Source organism: Arachis duranensis, chromosome 9, assembly GCF_000817695.3.
Source record: "Arachis duranensis cultivar V14167 chromosome 9, aradu.V14167.gnm2.J7QH, whole genome shotgun sequence".
In the NCBI taxonomy this organism is placed as follows: domain Eukaryota; kingdom Viridiplantae; phylum Streptophyta; class Magnoliopsida; order Fabales; family Fabaceae; genus Arachis; species Arachis duranensis.
Window position 1 is genome coordinate 5,023,916 of NC_029780.3, and position 24,707 is coordinate 5,048,622.

A 24,707-nucleotide genomic window follows, 5' to 3' on the forward strand; every position below is an offset into this window, starting at 1 on the left:
TTTTGAGTAATTAAAAGGAAAACTTTTGATACAATTTTTTTAGATTCCTGACTTATAAAAACTTTAACATCTATATACCCAAAAAAAAATTTAACATCTAATATTCATTATTTAACAATGGTGCAGCCCGGGTCTTAGTACAGGTCGGGTTAACCAATCTGGTCCTCGTTTATAAAAAACAATGTTGCTAAATAATAATCAATTTGAGTTGTTTGAGTGGTGAATTCCATTTGCTTAAGTAAATATTATATTCAAATTTCATCTTATGCATACAACAATTCATTTGTCAGCAAGTAATAAATTCTTAAATGAAGTTCATATTGATAACAAATTAAGCTTAATTTATCGAGTTGGAGGAAATAATGAAAAAAAAATTGCTAAATCAAATTTTAAAAAATAGTACTCCTTCCAAGCACAGATTCTCAAATCAAGGGATCTTGAAGTTATCCAAAAAGCTAAGTTATCCAAAAAGCTACAACTACTGTGAGACAAGACTGTGAACAACCGAAGACACAGTTACGAGAAGTCGAGAATATTCACATGCTTACAAGGCTGGAATTAATCTATAATAACCCTAAAATTATTTATTATCAGAGCATAAACAATGAATAAAACACAACCTTTCTTCCCCTATAATATAACTTAAAAGAATCACAATTAACAAATATATATAATTTCAAACAACTGCTGCATATCAATTTCAAACAAGGACAGAGCCAAAGCACAAAATATGGACTATTGAAATGAGAAATTTTGTTATAAAAATATTGAACAGTTAACTATATCCAAAACTCGGCTGATTTTTTTTATATAGAAATTATTGTTATATTATTTTCGGTTATAGAAAAGTGGTATATTTTAATTTAGTGTAGAGGTAATTACAAATTGAATGATGGGTTTTGTATTTAAAAAAAATAAAAAAATTAAAGTTCACTAATAAAAAATTTTAAAACATTAAAGTTTACAAATAGGTCAAATTTGTGTAAGTTTACAAATTGAAAGATTGATTTTGTATTTTAAAAATTAAAAAAAATTAAACTTCATAAATTAAAAGGTTAAATTTGTGATTTTCATATGAAAAAAAAAAAATACACCAAGTCACCAAGTTATACACATTGTTGAAAAAGACTACGATAAACTCATATATCAAAATTAAAAAGCGCCAAAACTCATCACATGCATGCCACAAAGTGCGTTCATATATTTTATTCCAAGACACAACTAGAAAAGGCAAGAACAAGATCATGAATGATACTATAGAAACAATTTACAAATAGACAAGACAATAGAGACAGAACTAACAAAGGGACCATATAATATGTGAAAAGCAATGAAATCCGGTAGGAAAGTGCTAAGATCAAGAACAAAATGGCAAAGCCAAAGGTTGAAGATCAGTCCAAATTAAGGCTTGGTTTGGTAAAGCTTCTTGAAGATGTGCTTGTGCTTTTTAAAAGCTCAAGCTCTTCATTTTGTGTTTGGTAAATCAAAAAGATCATGTGCTTGTGCTTGCAGCTTTTAAAAGATCAGAGTACTTTTGAAAGCACTTAGGATAGAGCTTTTCAAAGTTGGCTTGTGCTTTTCAAAATTTAAAAGTCTAATATAACTTCATATGTTAACTAATTTTCAAATTTAATGTTTGCATTTATGTCTATTATAGTATTTTTAAATTTTAAAAACTATTTTACCAAACACAATTGATGTTACTTATGTTTATTAAAAGTTGTTTTTGATTTGATTTACCAAACATAAATGCTACAACTTTTAAAAAGCCATCTTTTAAAAGTTAACTTTTATAAGCTACTTTTAAAAAGTAAAAGTTTTACCAAACTAAGCCTAAAAAACATGTTTATTTGTGAGTTTTATTTCTTGTTTATTATTAATTTTCAAAAATCTATAATTGATAAATAATCTTATTTAATTAACATACTTACATTATATTACACTCTCACATTACCAGTATAATTAAAAATTTAAAATTGTGAAAAAAAATTTAGAGATTGAACGTCTTCCATTAAAAATAATAGCCTCACTTGTTTGTTCGGTTGAAAGAAGTTTTTTTTTTTCTTTAAATAGAGCAGAAGCAGAAATAAAAGTAAAAGTAGAAAAATATTTTGTATTTATATATTTATAAAAGAATATTTTATTACATTAGAAGTAGTTAAATTATTTGGATATAACAAAAATTTTAAAAACTATTTTAGAGAACATGGTATTTTTAAAAATTAAAAGAGCTATAATTATTTTATGATATATTTTTTGGTACAAAACAAAATAATTACATCAATTTTTAATAGAAAATATTAAATACATAAAGATAAATTTGTAGTGTTATTTTATTTTCATAATTTCTCTTTCGTCAACTACTTTTGCTTTTGGTTCTGGAAGAAATAAGTTCATATTTGCCTCTCAAAATATGCATAAAAATAGCTTATTTTCTACTTCTAGTTTCTTTTAGAGTACAAACAAACAACTCATTAGAAAATAAAATAAGTATTTATTTTTGTAAAAATTATTTTTATTCTAAAAGTACAAACAAATGAGACCAATACTCTTATAAAAAGAGATGATAATAAAACTTGCCTTGTTTTTTCTGGGTTAAATTACTTATCAATCATGTAAAACTATTAGATAATGTTTGTTTCCAAAAACTGAATCTAGATACCCGAAACTAAAATTTCAGTTTTGGACTCCTGGGACACAATTTCATTTTCCTGCCAGTACCTTCAGAAAAAAGAGATACAAGGGATGAAAATTTATGGGAAGAGATTGAAACTTTAACAACATTTTCTTTAATAACTAAGGATATTTTAATAAATATCTTCATTTCATATACATATTTATTTTATATAACATCTGGACAGGCTAGTGTATACACTGAAACCTTCCATTGCTGTAAATCATAGAGGACTAATGATCAATAACAAGAAAAAAACTGATCTGCAGGTGCTATCCGACAAACAGCACGATTGTTTATTAAATGCAAAACATGCAAAAAGATACTAATCCCTGATTGGCAACCTCTGCAGCTCACTGCCTCATCATCCCCGTTATAGCAGCCCTACGCCGTGAATCAGACTGTTGCTGTGATCCCCTTGAATGCTCTTTCAAATCTCTGATTTAACCCATAAAAGAAAAAAAGTCAATGCATGAAAAATTTGAGAGGAGGGAGACAACGCCCAACACACAAACCTGCAACGTGGCACACGGCACCTCGATTCCTTGCAAGCATGAGCATGGAGTTGAAGCAAATACCACATTTTCCTACAACGAACACAACCTCCAGCTGCACGTGTTTTGCATTGCATCCCATGGCGGAAAAGCTCCTTTATTTTGCGGCAATCTGGATACTGGCAATGTGCAGAACGACATCGGGGTACATGCACAAGTAGATCAAGCATTTTCCGTAGCTGTAAATTCACACAAATTCATTTACATCAAAAAGCATGTATAGAAAGGTAGTTACTACGGACAAAAGAAGCAAGCAATTGACATCAAAATTAAGAACTGTGATATGTTGAAAAGAAGTTACTGCTTACACTTTATCCATCCCATAGATAAAACAATCACGAGGAACAGTGGAACACTACAATAGAAATCATTAATATGCCATATAATAACCTTGTCATCAATAATTACCACCCCCGCGCGCGGTCCAGTCTCCTGTTTTTTTTTTTTCTTTTTTTACCATGTAACAATTGATAAAATTCCTAAAATTCAAATAATTCACTAACTAAATGAGTGATACATGTCCAATTCAGAGGAACAAAAAATAAAATTAAATATTGTGCCATACCTTCAATTCTCGAAGCTGCCTTGATTCTTTGTTCTCAGCATCACAATCTGCCATTGATGGATGATTTGTCAACTTATGGGGATGATCAATGCCTCCATCCTTTTGATAACAAGACTTACATACATCATACTTGGGGCAAACTTCACAACGCCACCCTTGGCCAGTTTCTATGTCAAGATCGCATATATTACAGGTAGTGACAAATGCAGGAGCCGTCGGATTATGAAATGTTCTAGTATTAAAGAATTCACTCTCGAGAATATCATCTATGTCCTTCGTATCAACTGGAACATCATTGATTTCAATCTGCAAGACAATGCAAGTTATTTTAACAAAAAAAAAAATTTAAACCCAAATTCGCTTCCAATCAGTTAGTGCCACACGATAATGTGTACTATTTTTTCACCCTTTTTTCTGTGAATATACAGAAAACCTAGAATTAAAATGCTCAAGGGGAAGTTGTGGCTGAAAACATAATCACTACGTGAGTTCAAATTGGAACTTCATAATCTGTCTGACAACTTAGTACCTCCAAGTAGCAATTACTAATTAGGCAGACATTAAGGTGAGTAACAAGCAAGTGCTAATAAAATTATCATATGCTAGAACAAGGGAAATGTTCTAATTAGGAAGAACTCTTTACTTACTGGATAAAGGGTATGACTCTGCCTTTGATCAATAGGATGTCTTTCTCTCTCTTCACGTTTTAATTCCACTTCATAGCACCTGAGAAACCATTTATATTAGATCAATGTATTGAATATTTTATAATAAGGATCAGGCAAACATATTATTGACACAACTGCACAAAAATAACAACAACAACAACAGGGATGGGGTGTCAAATAAATAATAATCGGATACAATGTTGAGAAACACAAATCTGTTATTGAGACAATATCATATTCCATAGCAGTTGTCCGAGTCTGCATTAAAACTGTTTGTAATACAAGAGAGTTTGAGCATGGCATAAGGCAGCAAGCAAAAAATCTTGTCATCCAGTTATAACTCAAGACCTGAATAAGAAAAAACTGGTAACTTAAATAAATAAATCAAGTATACTAATACTTTCCAGCTATCAGCAATAATGAAAGTATTCCCAACTATGCAACAAGAAAGGTTTATGCCACCAAGTGGGGTTTGCTACATAGATCAACAGACGCCATTGTAGTCTATCATGGATCATGTCTGTGCTCAACCCATTCATATTTAAATATCTGTGATATTTCTTCCATAGTTTCCATGGGTTTCCCCTACTAAAAGTATTACCGACTCTAATGGTGGAATTTGAAGTGGATGACTAAGTGAAATACGATGAGTGGTGTGTCTGTGGGTGACCTTCAATGTCCATAGTCAATTTAGGTGAAAGCAAAAGGAAGAGGCTAGAAAGGAGAATACTACATCAAGGCAGGAATCACACCAGTGGAGACAGAGAGGACTCCAGCTGCAGATAAGCATGGGCTGTTCCTCACATCAAAGCCAGTAGATCTTGAGACTGCTATGACAGTTGACTAGTCACAATAGCATAAATGGGAAATAGAAAAGAATAACGGAGAAAGAGAATCCCAGAATTTGAATTAATATTTGACCAAATGGGGCTGCCGAAAAGGATGCCAGCATGAGAATCTTAATTGACAAAGCAGAAGAAACCTGCTGAAATTATTTGGGATAATAGATGATTTCCACTTATTCAATCCAAGTTGTCAGATGCAGATTTTTTTTTTATCCTGCACGGAAAACTTGTACGGTCAAAGCAAGTTCCAGGCAATGGAAAACTCAGCTATCATATTTCAAGGGGACCCGAGAGGTGCTTCAAACTGTTAACAGGACACTCAGAAGTCAGAACTTCACTCTGAAGGCAAGGAGAATTCCTCCCACCCATGCGGTTCCTTCAAACTGATTGAAGTGATTACAAAATGTAGTTCATAGTTAATAACTAACTGATTATGCAGGAGAACTCTACAAATGGGAGAATGGAGTGATAGGGCATAGTTGAAATTAGTTAGGCAGAATTCGAAGAGTGCAGCAGAGGGAAATAAAATATTCCATTTTCCTTTCTCTGTTCTTGCAGCCTTTCCTGTGTTTTTACTCTTTAGTTTTTACCCTACATCTCTATAGTAATACATACACTAAGATAGTATGTTTAACCAATTGCAGTCAACAGAATCACATGGCAAAATGGAGATATAAGTGAACAATACTTACCTATCACAGATCTGAAAATTCTCGCACTGGTTGCAAACCCAACGGTTGCCAGACACCATTGAAATACTACAATTACTGCATGCATGCTGAGGATCAGCCATGATAAAATCCTCCTTCATTGGGCAACTGGTCTCACCAAGCTGGAAAAAGATAAACATTTTAGGAAGAAAATCATTATTACACATATGGATTAGATAAATATTAGAAGCACTAAACCAAGGAACACGCCTAAACGTTCAAAGATATAGTTATATCACATAAACCCTAATCCCGAACCCCCAACCCCCTAACCCCCAAATTCCAAACCCCCAAACCCTAATAAATCACGTAATCTCATTCATACCATTTTCGTTTCCGAAATAGAAAGTCAGAAAGGTATGCTGGAGATGTTGGATCTTCCGTTTGGTTTTAATCGGATCTTGTTAGAGTGATCATACGATTCATACCGCAGCACACGCAAATAATGCCGACGAGATATCGAGCTTAGTCATGTTTTTGCTTCTACTATTTTCGTTGTCTTTTTTCTTTTCAATTGACGATCGGTTGTAATTTAATCCCACATTTTTACATTTTATTTTAAAATTTAGACTATATTTAAAAAATAAATACAAAAATCAATGTCAAATCCCAAATCTTTTTCTTTAATCTTTATGTTATATTTTATATGAAAAATATTGTACACCTCAAAAACCATTTACCATTTCAACCGATATATATTATATTTGTATATATTATATATATTAGTTTGCACCTTTTTTTAACTAAATAATTAACAATTAGAATAATTAAATGCTTGTTAAAAGTAAAATTATATATTTTAGTTTGCACAATAAAAAAAAAGATTTTTTTTAGCGTCTTTAGTAAAATTTTAGTATTAAAAGTAAAAATATTAGAAAAATAAATAATATCTTTTTTCAAAAGTTATAATTTATATTTCTTTTTAAAGATGTTTTTTTCTTAAAAAAATATTTTTCATGTAATAAATAAACAAAAAATATTTTTATATTATTATACTCACACATGTAATTGATAGATAAAAATATATTTTTGTACCAAACATGGTTCTGAAAACCGAACCGGACCGGCCGGTTCAATCGGATTAATCGGGAATCGGTCACCTAGCCGGTCCGGGTAAGGTCAGAAACCGTTTAAAAAAAACTTGTGAAAAAACCGGTCGAACCGGCAGTTAACCGATGAACCGACAAAACCGTCCGGCCTAAATGGCTACCCGTCCCCCAAGACCCCCAACCCACTCCCACTCCCCCTCCCACTCCCACTCTCACCCCTCTCGGCATCTTCTCTCTCAAACTGAAGAAAGCTTGAGATTGAAAGAAGAGGAAGAACCCTAGCCACCCACAATCACCCAGCCCGTAGCCACCGCAGCCCCCAGAGCCCCGCATCGTTTGTCATCGCTGAACCTTTCTCTCCCTAGTCCCTTCTCTCTCTCTGTCGCGCTTTTTGTCTCTTTATCGCTGCTTCGCTGCTCCTCGCCGTGGGTCATCGTCGCCGCTTCTCTGCTCCTCGCCGTGGGTCGTCACTGCTTCTACCCTCCTCCTCTCTGTCCGAGCTCGCTTTGTCGTTGTGGTTCGCGCCGCTTCGCTGCTCCTCGTCGGGGGTCATTGCGCTTCGCTGCTCCTCTGCTTCAAGCCTTCAACCATCGCAGGTTTCAGATCTCAGGTCTCAAGTCTCTTCTTCTCTGCTACAAGCCTTGAACCCTCTCAGGTCTCAAGTCTCAATCTCTAACACTCCCTGATTCTATTTCCCTGACTCTATCCCTCTGACATTTGAAATTTATTCTGAACATGCATATGATGTATTATTGATGATTCTGCTGAATTTTGAGATATTAATGTTATGAATTTTTATTTCAATTCAGCATGTTCATATTGAATTAATTCTGCTGAAGATTGAGTTATAAATTTAATTGTTTAATTTTTTAATTTGACTGAGATTGACGTTTAGATCCAACCTGTTGTATTTGTTTTGGTGAATTGTTGTTTTGCTGTTATTGATTCAAAATAAAAACATTGCCACAATTCTGCATTGAATTTACTATATGGCTTCATATGATTTGGTTGAATTATGCTTATGGTTCTTAGATTGGATACATGTTTTGGATGTTTTGGTGAGTGACTTGATTGAGTTACAGAAATTCACATACTGGAGACTGGAGAGTTGGAGTTTTTTTAATAATTTTATTATATATTTAATAAAACCGGTTCAACCCCGGTTGGACCCCGATTGGACCATTAAACCTGTCACCTGACCGGTTCAATGACCGGTCCGGTTCTCGCAACCTTGGTACCAAACATAAAACAGTTGGGCTACTCATCCAAACCTTTTTGCATCTAAGTCTATCCAAGCAGGCCCAACACAAAAAATATCCACTCTCATTAAAGAGAGTGTATATACGCGCCTAAATCCCACAAAACATTACCCCTTCTCCTCGCACTCTAATATGAAAAACGGTTCGTTCCTCTTACTCAAAACTACAACAAAAGAATTTTAAATCTCTCTCAAAATCTCTCAAAAATCTTTCAAATTCTCTGCGGAAACTACTGAAGAATTTGGTGGTGTGTTTAAGATCATCAACCAAAAACACACAAAAAGAAGAACAAAAATTTCGCAAGGTACTGAGAAAACTATTATTATTATTTTCAGTTAATTTCTCACAAATCTCGCATTTTTACCAGTTCAATTTACGGTTTAGTGGATTGAGTTCATTCATTGATTAGAACGAGTTTCTCTTATTCCATTTTTCCCCGTTTTTCTTCGTAACTAGGGCATCAAATGAAACTGTGTTGTTAGTTTATTGGTTCTGATAAATAATTCACTTCATCTCTTAGTTTGATTGAATTCATTTGCACGGAGAAAGAATTGAATGTATTTTTCTTGCTATTTGAGTCTTTATGACTTTTAGTTCAAATTCAAACAATTTCGGTTTATTTGTAAATTGACTGTTGTATTATTCCTTATAACCAAAATGAAAAAGAAGACCATGTCAAAAAAGGAGAAGCCATATTACAATGTAAGCATGTACACATTAAATCAACTCTATTTTTGCATTATAAATATATCATATAACATAATGTTTCAAATCCTTGCAGAAAACTCACAATTTGAGATGCTCAATAAGATCGATAGCTAGGGTATTCACAGACTTGAATGAAGAAAAGAAAGCTATCATTGACGAAATGGGCTTTGGTGCACTGAAACATATCCCAGAGTTGAATGTCTCGTACTCTTGAGGAAACTGATTCTTTCCTTTGATCTCTATCATGGATTCTTGGACACGCGGTGTGGGAGAATCTACATAACCCCTACCAAGATAAGACATGTACTAGGCCTAAATTCACGCGGTATTATAATATCCAATTTTTACATTTTCTATTTTTTCTTTTTGTTATTTTTATATTAATTTGTTTATATTAAAAAATTTTAGTGTTGGTGATAAATATTGACCAAATATTTTATTCTTTTCATAATTCCCTAAAACACAAACTTATTTAGTTAGCAGAAAAAATTATAAGCACTTGAAACAAAATCTCAAGGGAAATGATTTTGTTTATTTACCATTTCATTATTTGCCTCAAAGGCAATCCAGTCGACCAATCTTGTCCGTGTTCAGTGCGCCACCCATGGTGGCCTGAGAGCATTATCTACTTCTGCAAATTTTGTTTCATGGAAATATATTATCATTAACACAAAGATGCAGCCATTAACTGAAAGTTTTTTTCCTTTTCTCTGGGTTTTGATCCCCTTGATCAGGAAGCTAAGCACATGATTCCCCAATTTCATTGTTGAACTGTCTACACATGAAGGAGAGGTGGCTTATGGATCAGCGAGACTGCACTTATTATTGTCGGCAACAAAAAGCATTTTTGGACAAAGAGGATGAATGTTGTCTTGAATTTCAGCAAGTTTTTCTCCCCTTCAACACTCATATCTGTCACAGATTTTGTCAAAAATGCCAAAGTCGCACCTTTAAAGCTGTCAATAATCTCCTTCTGCTGGTCATTCAGTTTGCTGTAGACAACTTTTTCAAAAAAATTATCCCCTACAATAGCACCAGCACTAAAATATTTTAATGTAAACAAATCAGTTCATATTTAAACAACCACTTAAAAATACACAGAAATAAGAAAAGAAAGGGAAAACAAACGAAAGGAAGAAGAAAGAAAAAAAGAAACCTCTCATCCTGCATTTGTCTTCGGAAGAAGAAATTATTTCTGAATCTGAGCATACTTCTACCATCACTTATCAGAAACTATCTCTTTATTTAAAGTTTTATATTCTTGTTTTAACAATATTTTTTGTATGGATTGCAGAGAAGAAGAAGAAATGGAGAACCACCACCAAAGAAAAGAAAACAACCACAAAGAGAGGCAAAGAAACAAAACAAAAAGGAAGATTGTTCAGATGGATTCTAAAACCAAAACTGAATCAAAAGATGAGTAAGATTGAGAAATAATTATTTTATTATTATAAATATATATTCTGTTTTTATTGATTGAGTCTTTTTTATTGCTTGTTCAAATCTAAAATAATTTTGATTTATTTATGAATAATTTCGGTTCACTTGATGATGCTGTTAACTATTGATAATTTCTAAGTTTTATATTGTTATTTTAACAAAACTTTCTGTATGTATTGCAGAGAAGAAGAAGAAATGGAAAAAACATCACCAAAGAAAGGAAAACAACCACAAAGAGTGGTAGAGAAACAAAGCAAAAAAAAGGAAGATTGTTCAGACGGATTCAGAAAACAAAACTAAATCCGAAGATGAGTAAAATTGAGAAATAATTATTTTATCGTTATAAATATATATTCTGTTTTTATTGATTGAGCCTTTTTGACTACTTGTTCAAATCTAAAATCATTTCGATTTATTTGTGAATAATTTCGGTTTATTTATGAATAATTTCGGTTTATTTTCACTTGAATTTGCTGAACTTATTTATATATGCTTGTTAAGTTAGTTATAGCTCTGATATTTATTAGTTGTATACATTCAATGTGTTTTTAAATCAAATTTTTTTGTATAAATTATCAGAAACGAAGAAGTAGAGGAATGAGTAAAAAAAGAAAACAAAAAGAAAAAAGAATGAAGAGAAAAAATGACGATGCTACAAAAAAAAAATGTTGCTCCAGGTGAAACACAGAGAAATGACCATGACTCGACAGACGCACAATATGATTTATCACAGATGTAAGATTCAGTTTCTTGTATAAAGTGATTTTTCTTTCTCTGTTAAGTTTTCCTAAAACCTGATGTAATTTCTATGCTTTTAATGAATAATATTTATTTTTTTTTTTGCTTAAACTATCCACTATAAATTTGGAAAGTGAAAGGAACCTATGTTTCAAATACAAACAAGCTTGAGACGGTCTATAAATGCACCAAGCGATACTAAGTAATTTCTCTTAACATTTATTTACTTCTTCTATTTTTTATTAGAATATCTTGGTTAATGATTTTAATTTCATATCTTTTTTTATTAGAAAAAATACCCCTAAATCCCAAGTTGCAATTTTTACAAGAAAAAATAGCATGAAAAAAAAAGAAAAAAAAAGAGTTTACAATCTCCAACTATGTAAGTTAAAATACTTATGTTGGTCTTTTAAATTTAAATTTAGGTAATAATTTTTTTTAATTATTGACACGGAATTCTATTTACTATCAGTAGCCCAACAGCTGATCGTCAAGAACAAATCTTTGTAGTTTGAGAAGAAAGTCGGTCTCAATCTCTGGATATGTGAGTTTTCCAATTTACTTTCTTATTCTAATTAGTGTGGAGATTTCACTTGGTGCAGATTTCAAATTTACTTTCTATTCTAATCACGCAACATTAACTCTTTTTTTATTTACCTTCATTAGAGATCCTATTGCAATTGCTCTTCCAAGTTCTCTTGTGGAAGAGCTAAAACAAGAAAAAAACCTTTACTGTTGTCCTTTCAGAAACTAAAACAGAAAAAGCTTCTGTTAATAAGCAGGTTTTACTTAAAATCCAATTTATTAGTTTTGATCCTATATGATAATAATTTTGGTTCATTATTAAACACTTTTCTGTTTAATCTAACTGCCCTCTGGAACCTCAACAACAAGCCCACGAAGAAACTTCAGCAAGGGAATTAGAGCAAGAAGCTCCTGTAAATGTGTAAGTTTTACTTAAAATCCTTTTTATAGTTATGATGCTATCTAATAATAATTTTGGTTGATTTTAAAACACATTACTATGTAATCCAGCTACCATCTTGAAACTCAACAGCAAGCCCCTGTAGAAACTCTAGCAAGGGAATCAGGGCTAGAAGATCTTGTAAATGAGTAAGTTTTACTTAAAATTCAATTTATCAATTTTGATCCTATATAATAATAGTTTCAGTTCATTATAAAACACTTTTTTGTTTAATCCAGCTGCCCTCTAGAATCCAAGGAGCAAGCCCACAAAGAAACTTCGGCAAGACAATCAGAGTAAGAAGCTCCTCTTAATGTGTAAGTTTGATGTTATATCATAATGTTTTTGATTATTTTGAAAATTTGCCTCTGTAATCTTGCAATTCTCCCCCTCTTCGGCATTGGAAAGATGACATTCCTTCATTCGGCCTTGATATAAGTCCACCAACCTTTCAATCAACAGTAACAATTTAAAATATTGGTAGAGGCGGTGATGGATGCTGGGGTGACAGCAGCATTACAATATGCAGAGAAAACAAGTGTAGAGCCAACTTTGAGCACCCCTAAAGAGTACAAGACTTCGGTGAAAGAAAAAGCAATAAAAAAAGAGTTGAGGGAAAAATGTTATCAATGGATGATGCAAATCAATGTTGACAAAGATGAGGAAAGTAATGAGTTCGAAACCATATTTATGTTGGACCACAGAGCTCATTTAGAGGGGGATAGATGCCACTTCTTGTCTCTAACACTCGAATAAGACGTAGAAAATACGGTAAATTTTCTTCAGCTATTACATTAACATTAATGATTTTCCTAAAAAGTTATATTCCTATATATCTAATAAATTTTAGTCCTATAGATGGTCTCCACAATGTGTATGATTCTAAACAACAAAAAATGTCGCAGATTTGATGAGGAAGTATACTGTGTGCCAATAGATATTATGGTAATCCAAATTTTTTATTCCTTAAGTAATTTCATATCTGAAATAATTTTGGTTCATTTATATGTTAATTTGGTTTATTTATTAGTTTATTTCAGTTCATTTTTGCAGAATTTAATGATAGAGAAGCATAGGGACAAATACATTGATCAAAAACTAAGAAGGCCTACCAGATCAGTGAATTCATGGACTATCTACCATTTCTGAATAAGAAAACACTAGCATATAATCTATTTGTAAGTTGTGCTTTCTAAAACATCTTTAATAATTCCGTCGTTTCCTATCATTTGGACTGAAATATTCTATCATTTTTCTAAACTTTAGCTGTTTGCACCAATTTGCTATGGAGGCTATTGGTGGTTGTGGATTGGTGATGTTCAGAAGAAGGTCTTCCATATCCTAGACCCCATCAAGAAAAAAGATATACTTGAGAAAATAATAGCTTTGAATAAATTTGTTGTAAGTTATTTACATATTACATATTTTTGTTGTAAGTTATTTCTTATTTCTAGCCATTCTCCTCTAATTAAATCATATCAATCATTCTTTGTGCCTGATTGAGTATTGTTTGTGTGCTTGGTTTTGTTCAATTATTATTGAATTGAAGTGTACTTTTTGTATCCTTTTTAGGGCTTAATAGTATCCTAAATGAAGGTCTATGATAGGGTAAAATATTTAGTGGATAATGAAGAGGACGTTGAAGCACCATATATTATGATCAATGGGCAACGAACATCGTATGAATCTTCCTATTATTCTTTCTTTGCTATAGTACTGTTATTAATATATTTTACTATGCTTTTTTGTGTCTGTCTTATTGAACATGTTTTACTTTCTTATTTCTTTCTTAGTTATGATTGCGGAATATATGTAATGAAATGGAAAGAAACAATTGATCCTAAAAAGATAAAAAAGGAGAAATACAAATGTAAAAACTGGAAACAAGTTACTATCATTACACATAGTTGATTCTCTATTTCTAAATTAATAAATTTCGGTTCATTTCTTAGTTCATTTGGGTTCATATTAAGTATTTTTTTTCAATTAAATTGTAGGAAGAAATAGATACTTTCAGGCAGGAATATGGTCCAACCATTCTCTTGGACAAGGTAAATAAATTCAAAGACAAAGTCATCGAGGCAACTGAACGCATAAGAATCCCAGAAAGTAAATAACTTCAATCTGCAAAATTGTAATGACCACTATTTTGTAAGGAATTGTAAAGAGGCAAACACTTCTTTGACTCGTTGTAAATGGTAATGTATATATTTGAAAATCTTTTCTTAAATTCCTTTTGATTTATTTGTTGAAAATGGCTGGGCTGTATTGAGATCACATTAATTTAAATGAATCTAAATTCACACTGAATAGATTGAATGTATTTATCAAACCTCAAGAGCCGTAATAAACACAAATGGACCGAAATTAGAAACAAAATAAACCGAAATGTATGCTAATAAACAACTAAAAACTGATTACCACAACCCAATTACAGAAACTAATTTAAAAAACCAAAATGTGAGTATTCAATAAAACATAACATAAATAAAAAATTAACCCTCATTTTCATCAAAAGGGAAAACATTATATGCCTAAAACACAAATGAACCAAAACTTCTGCAATCCTCTTCAGGATAATTCATATTCTGTGCATGATAAAGGTTGGAGCTTGATTGAATCATTGATCCACCATCTAAAATGTTCAACTACAAAAGAAATAAATCATATATTAGCAAAATGTACAAACAAACTCATTTTTCCCTAATCAAAAGCAAATCAATGTTATCTCGCTTAGAGCTGGCTTCTTCTTTTTCTTTGTTGTATTTGCGATCTTTTTTTTCCATGGTCGATCCCAGTCTATTCTTGGGACTTCCTCTTGTTCTAACACGTGGGGGACTTTGAAGGCCACTAACATCATTCAATGTAGCGTCTTTGTGAGATAACGAACATTTGCCTTTACTTTTCGCTTGATATTCTTGCATTTCAACCATGACATTATCATAAGCTCGGTGTAGTATTCCAGTCAACTCCTTATATTCTGACACAAATTCCCAAATATTGTGCAAGCGAAACACCAAGTCATCAAATCTCTTGCTTTTTGGCTCCAATAGAGGCTCGTCTTGGCTGCTCTTGAAATATGTGTGCATCCTCTTTACGTTCTTACTCCAACGTTCCAATATATATTTTAGTGCCACTTTATCAACTCACTCAAAGCTTAAAGCACTCAGAGAATGACGGCACAGTATACCCCTTGACTCAAACAATAAGCACTGGCACTTGACTTCGCGTGATATCGCATCGTATGTAACAACAAATTTGTTAAATATTGAGTTAGAAACCTGCTCTACAACTTCATATGCCGTAAAACTTAAAGCAGACTGTGTTGATCTTGTGATGCAATTCACCTTTCCTTTAAATTGTGCTTGAATTTCTCGTAAGTATACACGTGCTGAAATTGAGCCTCTGCTAGTGATTTTGTTGCATACGGTATCACAGTATGAAAATCTGCAACATCAAATTCTCTCTCTCTCTCTCTCTGCTCTCTACTTCCTAAGCAATTATCATATTGCTTCAGAAGTTGAATCAAGAAGCTATTGCATGTGATAAACTTGTTAAAAAAAGCATGCATACTCTCGCTCCTTTGTGTGCTTCTCATTCGGCCTAAAAGTGGTGATCAAGATAAACTGGAATCCATAAGTGACGATTTTCACATAGCTCTGCAAAATGGGGCAATTCAGAAGTCAAACACGAAAATGAACCGAAAGTTATCCTGTTTGAACCGCAAAAATAACAACTTCAATTAATTCGAATGAAACCAAGGCTACCTAAAAAGCCACTTATTGCCTCCAACGCCATACTTCGTGAAAAAATAATTCTAATTTCTGTCAAATGTATCTTTTGTAAACGAGTTCCAAACAACATGACTCATCTCGTGTTTAGTTTCTTCGTGTTGCTTGTAGTCATTTAATTTACTTGGGATCTTCTTCATGATATGTCAAATACACAACCGATAAATTGTTGTTGGTATGAAGGTCTCAATAGCTCTTTGTATTGATACGCATTGATTAATAAAAATTTCTTTTGGTAACTTTTATCCCATGCAATGAAGTCAACATTCGAATAATCATTTGAATAACTGAATATTCTCATTTTTCATCAAAGCACATTCGAAAAATATCGACTCACCGTGATGATTTACACTGACAAAAGAACTAAAAATTAAATTGATGATTTACACTGACAAAAGAACTAAAAATTAAATTGTACCTGCAATGAACACCAAAATAAAAATCTGTTATGAACCGAAACTTATTATCCTTACGAACCAAATAGTATATCACAATGAACTGAACCAGAACGAAAAATCTGTTATGAACCCAAACTTGTTATCCTTTGTGTTCAAGTTACTCTAATTTTCTATGGGCGAGTTTAATTTAATTAGTGAAGAACATAAGTTGAGTAATTGTAATCAATTTTTTTACGTAAGATATTTTTTAAATAAAATTTACATTTGGTACTAATTCTTGCCGAAAAGTATTGGAATTAATCTTTAAAAAATAACACCATTGATGTAAATTATGATTATGAACCTTAAATTCAACAAATAAAACGATAAATCCTTTTAATAAGAGATTTGTTTAGTATTTTTTTTGCGAGTATATTTTTGATAATTATTCTTTTAATGTAACTACAATTTTGTGTAAACAAATCATATTTATATTTTACAAAATATTTTCTCTATTGTATTTTATCAAAGATTTAAATTAAACCAATTCTAATGATTAAAATAAGAGTAAAGTAATAATTAGGTTTTTGAGAATTTTGATCTTGAACTAATTAGTCTCTAAAAAAATGTGCTAATTAGATTTTCTAAGATAGCAAACGATGGACACGTTATTTGCTATCAATTCATCATATAAAACTTAACAATAGTACTTATAGAGACAGACCTAAGTACTAGGGAAGGGGGCACTTGTCCCCACTAAATTAAAAAAAAAATGTAATAATTCTATATAAATATATATATTTATTTTGACTCTATGTATCTTTCAATTTCATTGTTTCTCTTTTTTATATTTTCAATTACAAATTTTAATTCAAGCAATTATAGTTTAGATATTAATCTATTTTTTTCATTTTCTTCATGAATTTATATATTTTATTTTATTCTCAATTTAGTGATCCTTATATTTATTTGTTTATCTTTTGTTCTATTCTATTATATGTAATTATGTTGCATATAAATTTTTAAAGTGAATTGATTAATTTACTAATTTAGAATATATTTTTTATTTTTAGAAATTGTAATGATAAAATATTTTAATTACAATACATAATTAAATAGATGAATAAAATCTTTCATCTAACATTATATCAAAATTAAATTAAAAAATATATAATAAATTTAATTATTTTAAAAAGAAAGAAAGAAAAAAATTGTAAATTATGTTTTTATTATTTTATATAAACATACTTTTCATATACAAATTTAATTTTTCTAGTATTTATATATAATTCTAGTTTCAAGTTATAAATATTAGTGTATCATTAGGCGCTAATGTACCAATTAATTCAATTTTTTTATTATTAAATATGTATAAAAAAATTAGTTAGGATAATAAGTTATCTATAATTTAATTAAAATATTTTAAGTTTAAGTTTTAGAAATAAAAAATATTTATTTATAAATTATATATAATAAATAGTATTTAAGAATGAAAGTGTTTATTAACTATTTTTAATTTTTATATCTCTATTATATTTTTATTATAATCAACAAGGCGCAATGATATTTATTTTAATATATAGATATTTTTGCCCCCGCTTTTAAAACTTTCTGGGTCCGTCACTGCTTATGTATACCGATGATTACAGTGACGTGTCTGTTTATGAAAAATTATTACGTAGATAATAATTTTTGGAGTGAAATTTTACTATTTTATTAAGATTCGTGATAAATAGAGAGCAATTGATGAGAGTTATATAAAAATTTAAAAGATAATGAATGTTTCATTATTCAAAGCAATATTATCCCCTGTTCATATGGCAGTAACGAGACACTTCAACGTAGATGATAAAACACATGGATAATTCTATTTTATTTTACACTATTTATTGATAAAAGAATATAATATGTTCATGACTTATGGTGTAGAAGATCTAATTGATATTTTTTTTTCAAGAATTAATTTGTATAAGATTAAGATTTTCATATCACCTTTTTTTTTGTTGACTGATTTCCATATCACTTTGTTCTTAAAATAAAAAGTGGGTTTGATTACTCTACAGGTCCCTATAGTTTTACCGAATTTCTAATTAAATCCCTATACTTTTTTTCTTTTCAATTAGATCCTTATACGTTAAATTTTTTTCAATTAAGTCCCTGCACTGAGAATAACATTTAAGATAACATATTCTGGTTAAAAAACGAATATTCTGATCATTTGGTTGGAGTAGCTAGTTGAAGATACATGTATTTTTTCAAAATACCAAAAGAACTCTCGGCATTTTATCCCAAAAAAAAAATCCTATCCAGCCCTAAGTTGCTCTTTGGAGATCGCGTCCACTGCCGTCTCCTGCGTCGGTCCGTCGTCTTCATCCACCTCCGGCGTCGTCTGCAGCGGAGCCTTGGTGGTCGGCCATTCGTCGCCTCCTTCTCTCTGCGCTAGTCTGTTCTGCATTGTTCTGTTCTGAGGTGTTCTGCGCTATTTTCCCGTCTAAGCCGTCGCCATCCCTCGCGATGCTTCGCCTCTCCTGACATCGCCGCGCCGCACTGCGCCGCGCTTGGCCTCCCGTCCCCGCGCTGCGCCTCTCCTCGATCTCCCTGTGGTCGATCTGTCTCAAAACAGGTGACATTAAAATTGATTTTTTTTCAGTTTTTAAAACTTGATGTAACATGTTTATGCATATGTCAATTTTTAAAAAATATGACATTGGTTGAATACCTATTTCTTGAATTGATTTCTGGATTGTTTTGATATAATGGTTTAGGATTTACAATATGAATATTTATGTACAGAAATCTTGTTAATTGGTGAATTGACATATAAATTAGTTTTGCTGATTATGAATTTTGTTTATTGTTGATTGTTGATTATTGTTGTTGTGATGATGCTGCTTTATTAGGATTCCGTTTCTTTTTTCTTTAATGTAGTGATGGAAAATTCGGATTTTATCATCATAGTGACAAGTTTCATGTATTTCTACTGAATTTGAGTTTGGTTGGTGATGCGAAAACTGTTGTGGAGACTCTAAATAAGGAGATTAAGGATTATCCTTTTTGTTTGGCCAGGAACCACCTTGGGTGGAAGCTATATGGAAGAAGTCTAAGGATAATGTCGCGAAGATGGAGGCTCATAATGCTAAGGATCTTGTGCCATTCAATTTCTTGACACCAATGAGGATCATAAGAGATGCAAACACCATAGATGTAGGTAGGGCTACGTTGGTCGCCTAGGACTAGGTTGGATGCAGGGACTTGGGGGGCATAGGGTTTTGGCCTCGGTGCATTGTGGCTGCAGTGGCTTTTTCCGACTGACTTGTTGCAGTTGAAGGGATTTTGGATTCGAATTTAGTACCATTGAAATTGAGGTATATACTGCTGAACTCATGCTTATGTTTATCTATTTAATGGTTTTTATTTTAGTCTATACATTATTGTTAAGTAACAACCAAAATTAGGATCTTATATGAATTCTAGCAAAAATTTGTACTGCCATTGTTTTGAGTTAGGATCTTCCATGAACTCTTTTATGTTTCTGTCCATAGCTAGTAGTTTTGTGATAGATAGGATTATATAAGCTGGTGTAATTACTATGCGGCAATCCAAAATTTCAAGTTCTAGGAGAATTTTTTTTACCATTATTAGTGAGTACTGAGTAGTGGTAAAGGTAGATTATAAATGAATTTTGTTGTCCTGAATTTGTCGGGATTGTTTGCAAGAGCCCCTTCTTTTGGAAACTAAACTATAAACAAGTCGGTGACTATTGATGTTGTTTGACATAGTTTAATCCAGGAATGTGGAGTGAAAATTCTAGACTGTTGCCTTGTATGTCTTATTTTTTGTCGATACTTGAGAAAATATGTATTGCCTTATATGTCTTATCTTTTTTCAATCCAGACATTAGTTCAGTACCAGTTACTTATGGTAGTGATTGTTTTCAAATATGGAGGTGTATATGGTGGTGACCGGAGAACTCCCAAAGTGATGAATGGACCTCACAAAGATGATCCTGCTCTGACTTCCTTTGTTCCGAAGGCAGGCTACCATGTTTTGATTGAAGCTTTTAGTGGAAAGGGATATTTTGTTGAGACACCTGATGAACTCAAGTATGCTCTTTCACAATCCTTCTCGGCTCGAAAACAGGTCATTATCAATGTTATTGTTGATCCCTATGCCGGTTCAGAGAGTGGGAGGTTGCAATACAAAAACTGATTTCTAGATTATCTGTATTAGACTGAAACTACGTTTTCTATGGTTTTTATTTTTAGATTTCAAATTTAAATAACACAAATTACATAGCCTTGTAATTTTCTATGATGTACCATGATATGATAAAGATACAAACTATATTCGATGAATTCATACAAATGTAAAATGTTACTACTATTTCTGTTTCATTCTATCCATTTTTTCTGTATGTTCTTAAGATAAGGTATTTTGAAAGTAAAAAAAAAAGGTATTTTTGGTACAATTTGTATATAAATAAGCAAAAGAATGATAGTGATAAAATAAAAGGGATTATAGAAATATCTTTCATGTCGTAGAATCATTGAATATGATTATAGGAATATCTTTTATTGAATATTTATAGTTTTATCAAATTTTTAATTAGGTCTCTATATTTTTTTCTTTTCAATTGGATTTCTAAAGGAAACAAATAATTTCACAATTCACTAATATTTTTTGACGTTTAACGTTAATAAAAATTAAATAAAAAAATAATATATAAAGACTCAATTGAAAAAAAAAGTATAAAAAACTAATTAAAAATTTGTTAAAACTATAAAGACCTCCAAATTAATTAAACCATAGAAAGTTACTACTAACCGCATAAACTTCTTGGAGGCCTCATCATTATATTTATGTCGTATGACCAAGAAAAAGAAAAAATGCCTTATTTATGAGCTAATAGATTTTTTTTTGGTATTATTTATGGGTCAATAGATTAAAAGAAATAATAGATGTTTCATGATCTTCTATGTCCAATCCAAACACATGTATGTTTGGGCTATTATCTTTTTAAATCTCAACTAATACTTCTGACATCCCAAAACAAGGTACCCTATACAATGATTAACCAAAAACTTTGATATAACTTTTTAAGATTCCTAACCTATATATAAGATTAACATTCAATCAAATTGGCATGTTATGAGTAACTAAGACTTTGGGTGAGAGACTTAATATATTGTATTTGAATTTAAATCTTGACGATGACTAAGTAGTAGATAAAACTTTTAAATGTGTGTAAGTATGTAATGTAATGTGTAAAATTAAAAACTGTCTAATCTATATAAAAAAAAAAAAATCAAATTGGCATATTATGAAAACGAAAGTGGATAAAAAACTTCAACAAAGTCATGATTTTAAGTTTTGGAAAGATGTTGGACGCCTCTTTTCTAAAATTTTTATAGCTTATATCACGAAAATTAAGAGAATTAATTGATTAAAGACAATATTTATATATGTCTATAGAATTTTATTCCAATAATATATATTATCTTTTAACTATATTAAGTGTATACTAAAATTAGTTACTATTATAAAATATACATAAAAATATAAAATATATATTAAAAATAAGTTACACATATATTTATATACAAATACATAGTGATTGATTTTAATATGTAAATAGTATTTTTAGTTTTTTACTATCTTTAATATGTAAATTCCCCTAGTTTTTGTAGTATCACTTACAAAAATTTCTTCCCCTATAGCATAACTTAAAAGAATCACAACTAACAAAGTTATATAATTTAAGACAACTGCTGCATATCAATTTACAAGAACAGAGCCAAAGCACAAAAGATGGACCAATGGGATGAGAAATTGTTATAAAAAATATTGAACAGTTAACTATCCAAAACTCATCACATGCATGCCACAAACTGCGTGAAATTGTTATAAAAAATATTGAACAGTTAACTATCCAAAACTCATCACATGCATGCCACAAACTGCGTTCATATATTTTATTTCAAGACACAACTAGAAAAGGCAAGAACAAGATCATGAATGATACTATAGAAACAATTTACAAATAGACAATAGAGACAGAACTAACATAGGGACCATAGAATATGTGAAAAGCAAAGACATCCGATAAGAAAGTGCTAAGATCAACAACAAAATGGCAAAGGCAAAGGTTGAAGATCAGTCCATACTAAAAAGGGTAAAGTATATTAAAAATGTCGGAGAGAAAAAAGCATTCAAATTCTGTCGCTTTTTTGCTAATTTCACATTATCTCCTCAATCTAGTAGACCTCCTGAATTTGGTGGATTTTATTCCAGTAAAAAATATAAAAAAAATATACGAAATGCAAAAATTATAATGGTCAAATAAAATATACGAGGGGAACAAGTGCTATGTGGTAACATTAGAAGCGATGCTTTAACTTGTACAACAAACAAAGCAAGGGGACAAAAGATAGAAAGGAGGACCAAGTGGTCCTATATTCTTATCAAGTGTTACCAAGTTTGACCAAGGAGTATTTCGAAATAGTCTCACCAAGATATTTGTAACTCACCAACATGTTTGTAATTGAAGAGCTAGCTTTTAGATTTGTAAAAAGAAATGTGTTTCAAAGGCTCTTATATAACTTACAACCCAAGTTTAAATTCCTTAGCATATTACATTGGCCCGTGATATATTTTTTTTATGGTAAAAAAAATGAAGTTACAAAATTATCTCTCTCATTATTGTCAAAAAGTGTGTCTTACAACTGACACTTGGATACGGAGTCAAAATTTGATTTATATGGCACATGTTATTGGCAATAATCGAAAGTTGCAAAGGAGAATATTGAATGTTTGTCGGGTTAAGGACCTGGTAAAATTGCATCAAGTTTTTACTGTAACGGTTGACAATGCAACTTTCAATGATGGTGCAATTCTATGCTTGAAAAAGATATTAAATACATGAAATATGCTAGTTTTGAAGGGAGACTATCTTGATATGTATTGTTGTGCCCATATCCTGAATTTGATAGTGAAAGATGGCTTGAAAGAGATTGATGACTCGATCACAAGAATTCGCAATGCATAAAATGTATCAAGTCATCTTCTATGAGAAGTGAAAGCTTCAAAGCATACATTGAGCGGGACAACATCAACTATAGAGGCTTTGTTTGTTTGAATGTTGAAACTCGGTAAAATTCGACATATTTAATGTTAGAGGCAGTATTGAAGTTGCGAGTAGCGTTTGATTTGCTAGAGTTGCAAGATGATAAATATAAAAATGAGCTGAGCAAATCTCATAGTGTGCCTACGGGTGATGATTGGATTTATGCGGAATCAATTTTACCATTCTTGAAAATATTCTATGATGCTACATTGCGCATTTCTGGAAATTTGTATGTACTAGTAATAAATATATGAAAGAAGGTTTTAGCATCGGAAGAAAAATCAAGTTGCATTGTGAAAATAATAATTTAAGCATAGATTAATAGCATTCAAGATGCAAAAAAAATGATAAATATTGGAATTACAGCTGTACTTGATCCATGTCACAAGTTGGATTTTGTAAATTGGATTTCGGATGAGTCCTTTAGTATAGAAAAGGGAGGAGAATTCGACTCAAAATTGCTTCGTTGCTTCAATTCCCTTTATAATACTACCAAGACAAAGAGAACAAGTCTCAAAGCAGTCAAGAGACAATTATCAATGAAGAGGAGAGATGATATCCTAAATATTTATTTGCAGTCAACTGGACACGATTCAGATTGTGAGACTAAAATTAAGTCGACAGAGTTAGATATTTTGGGTTGGTAGAAGGAAAATTCAACCAATTCTCTATTCTTGTATGTATGGCTTGAGAAGTTTTACCCATACAGTACTTCTGAGAGTACGCTTAGTACAAGAGGTATGATTACTGACTCTTATTGAAATTTCTTGACACTACAGATGGTGAACTCTTGTATACACTAATTGAAAATAAGCCTTTTAAACTAATTGAAAATTTTGAAGAAATTAAAATTGGCTTAGTACAAGAGGAATAATTACTGACTCTTATCGGAATTTCTTGACACCACATATGATGAACTCTTGTATACACTAATTGAAAATGAGCCTTTTAAACTAATTGAAAATTTTGAAGAGATTAAAATTGGCACGTATATTTCTTTAAAAGATTATTGGAATGTTAAAATGGGTCAAAACTGTGTTGGGTTTGAATTAATTCATTTTAGAGAAAATGACAAATAAATCTTTAACCTTTTAATTTGCAGACATTTAAGTCTTCAAGGATTTAAAAATATATTTAAATTCCTAACATTTTTAAAACATAGACATATCAATCCCTCATGTTCACTTGGGTCTGTCAAAACCAACGAAAAAATCAAGTGTGATTCTCATTGTACTGACCTTA

The 24,707-nt window shown here is 31.3% G+C and overlaps 1 protein-coding gene and 1 pseudogene across 1 annotated transcript; one reads left to right on the forward strand and one right to left on the reverse strand.

Moving 5' to 3' along the window:
• Nucleotides 1-2,766: 2,766 nt before the first annotated feature.
• On the reverse strand, nucleotides 2,767-6,538 carry LOC107464220 (histone acetyltransferase HAC1). Its single transcript, XM_016083152.3, has 6 exons — nucleotides 6,342-6,538; nucleotides 5,999-6,138; nucleotides 4,441-4,519; nucleotides 3,794-4,099; nucleotides 3,190-3,407; nucleotides 2,767-3,112 (listed from the first exon to the last, which is right to left on the reverse strand). Exons 1-6 carry the CDS (start codon nucleotides 6,342-6,344, stop codon nucleotides 3,028-3,030), a joined length of 831 nt encoding a protein of 276 aa, XP_015938638.1. The 5' UTR covers nucleotides 6,345-6,538; the 3' UTR covers nucleotides 2,767-3,027.
• A 6,128-nt stretch (nucleotides 6,539-12,666) lies between these two features.
• LOC107464212 (2-hydroxyacyl-CoA lyase-like) lies at nucleotides 12,667-20,736 on the forward strand (annotated as a pseudogene).
• Nucleotides 20,737-24,707: the final 3,971 nt, after the last annotated feature.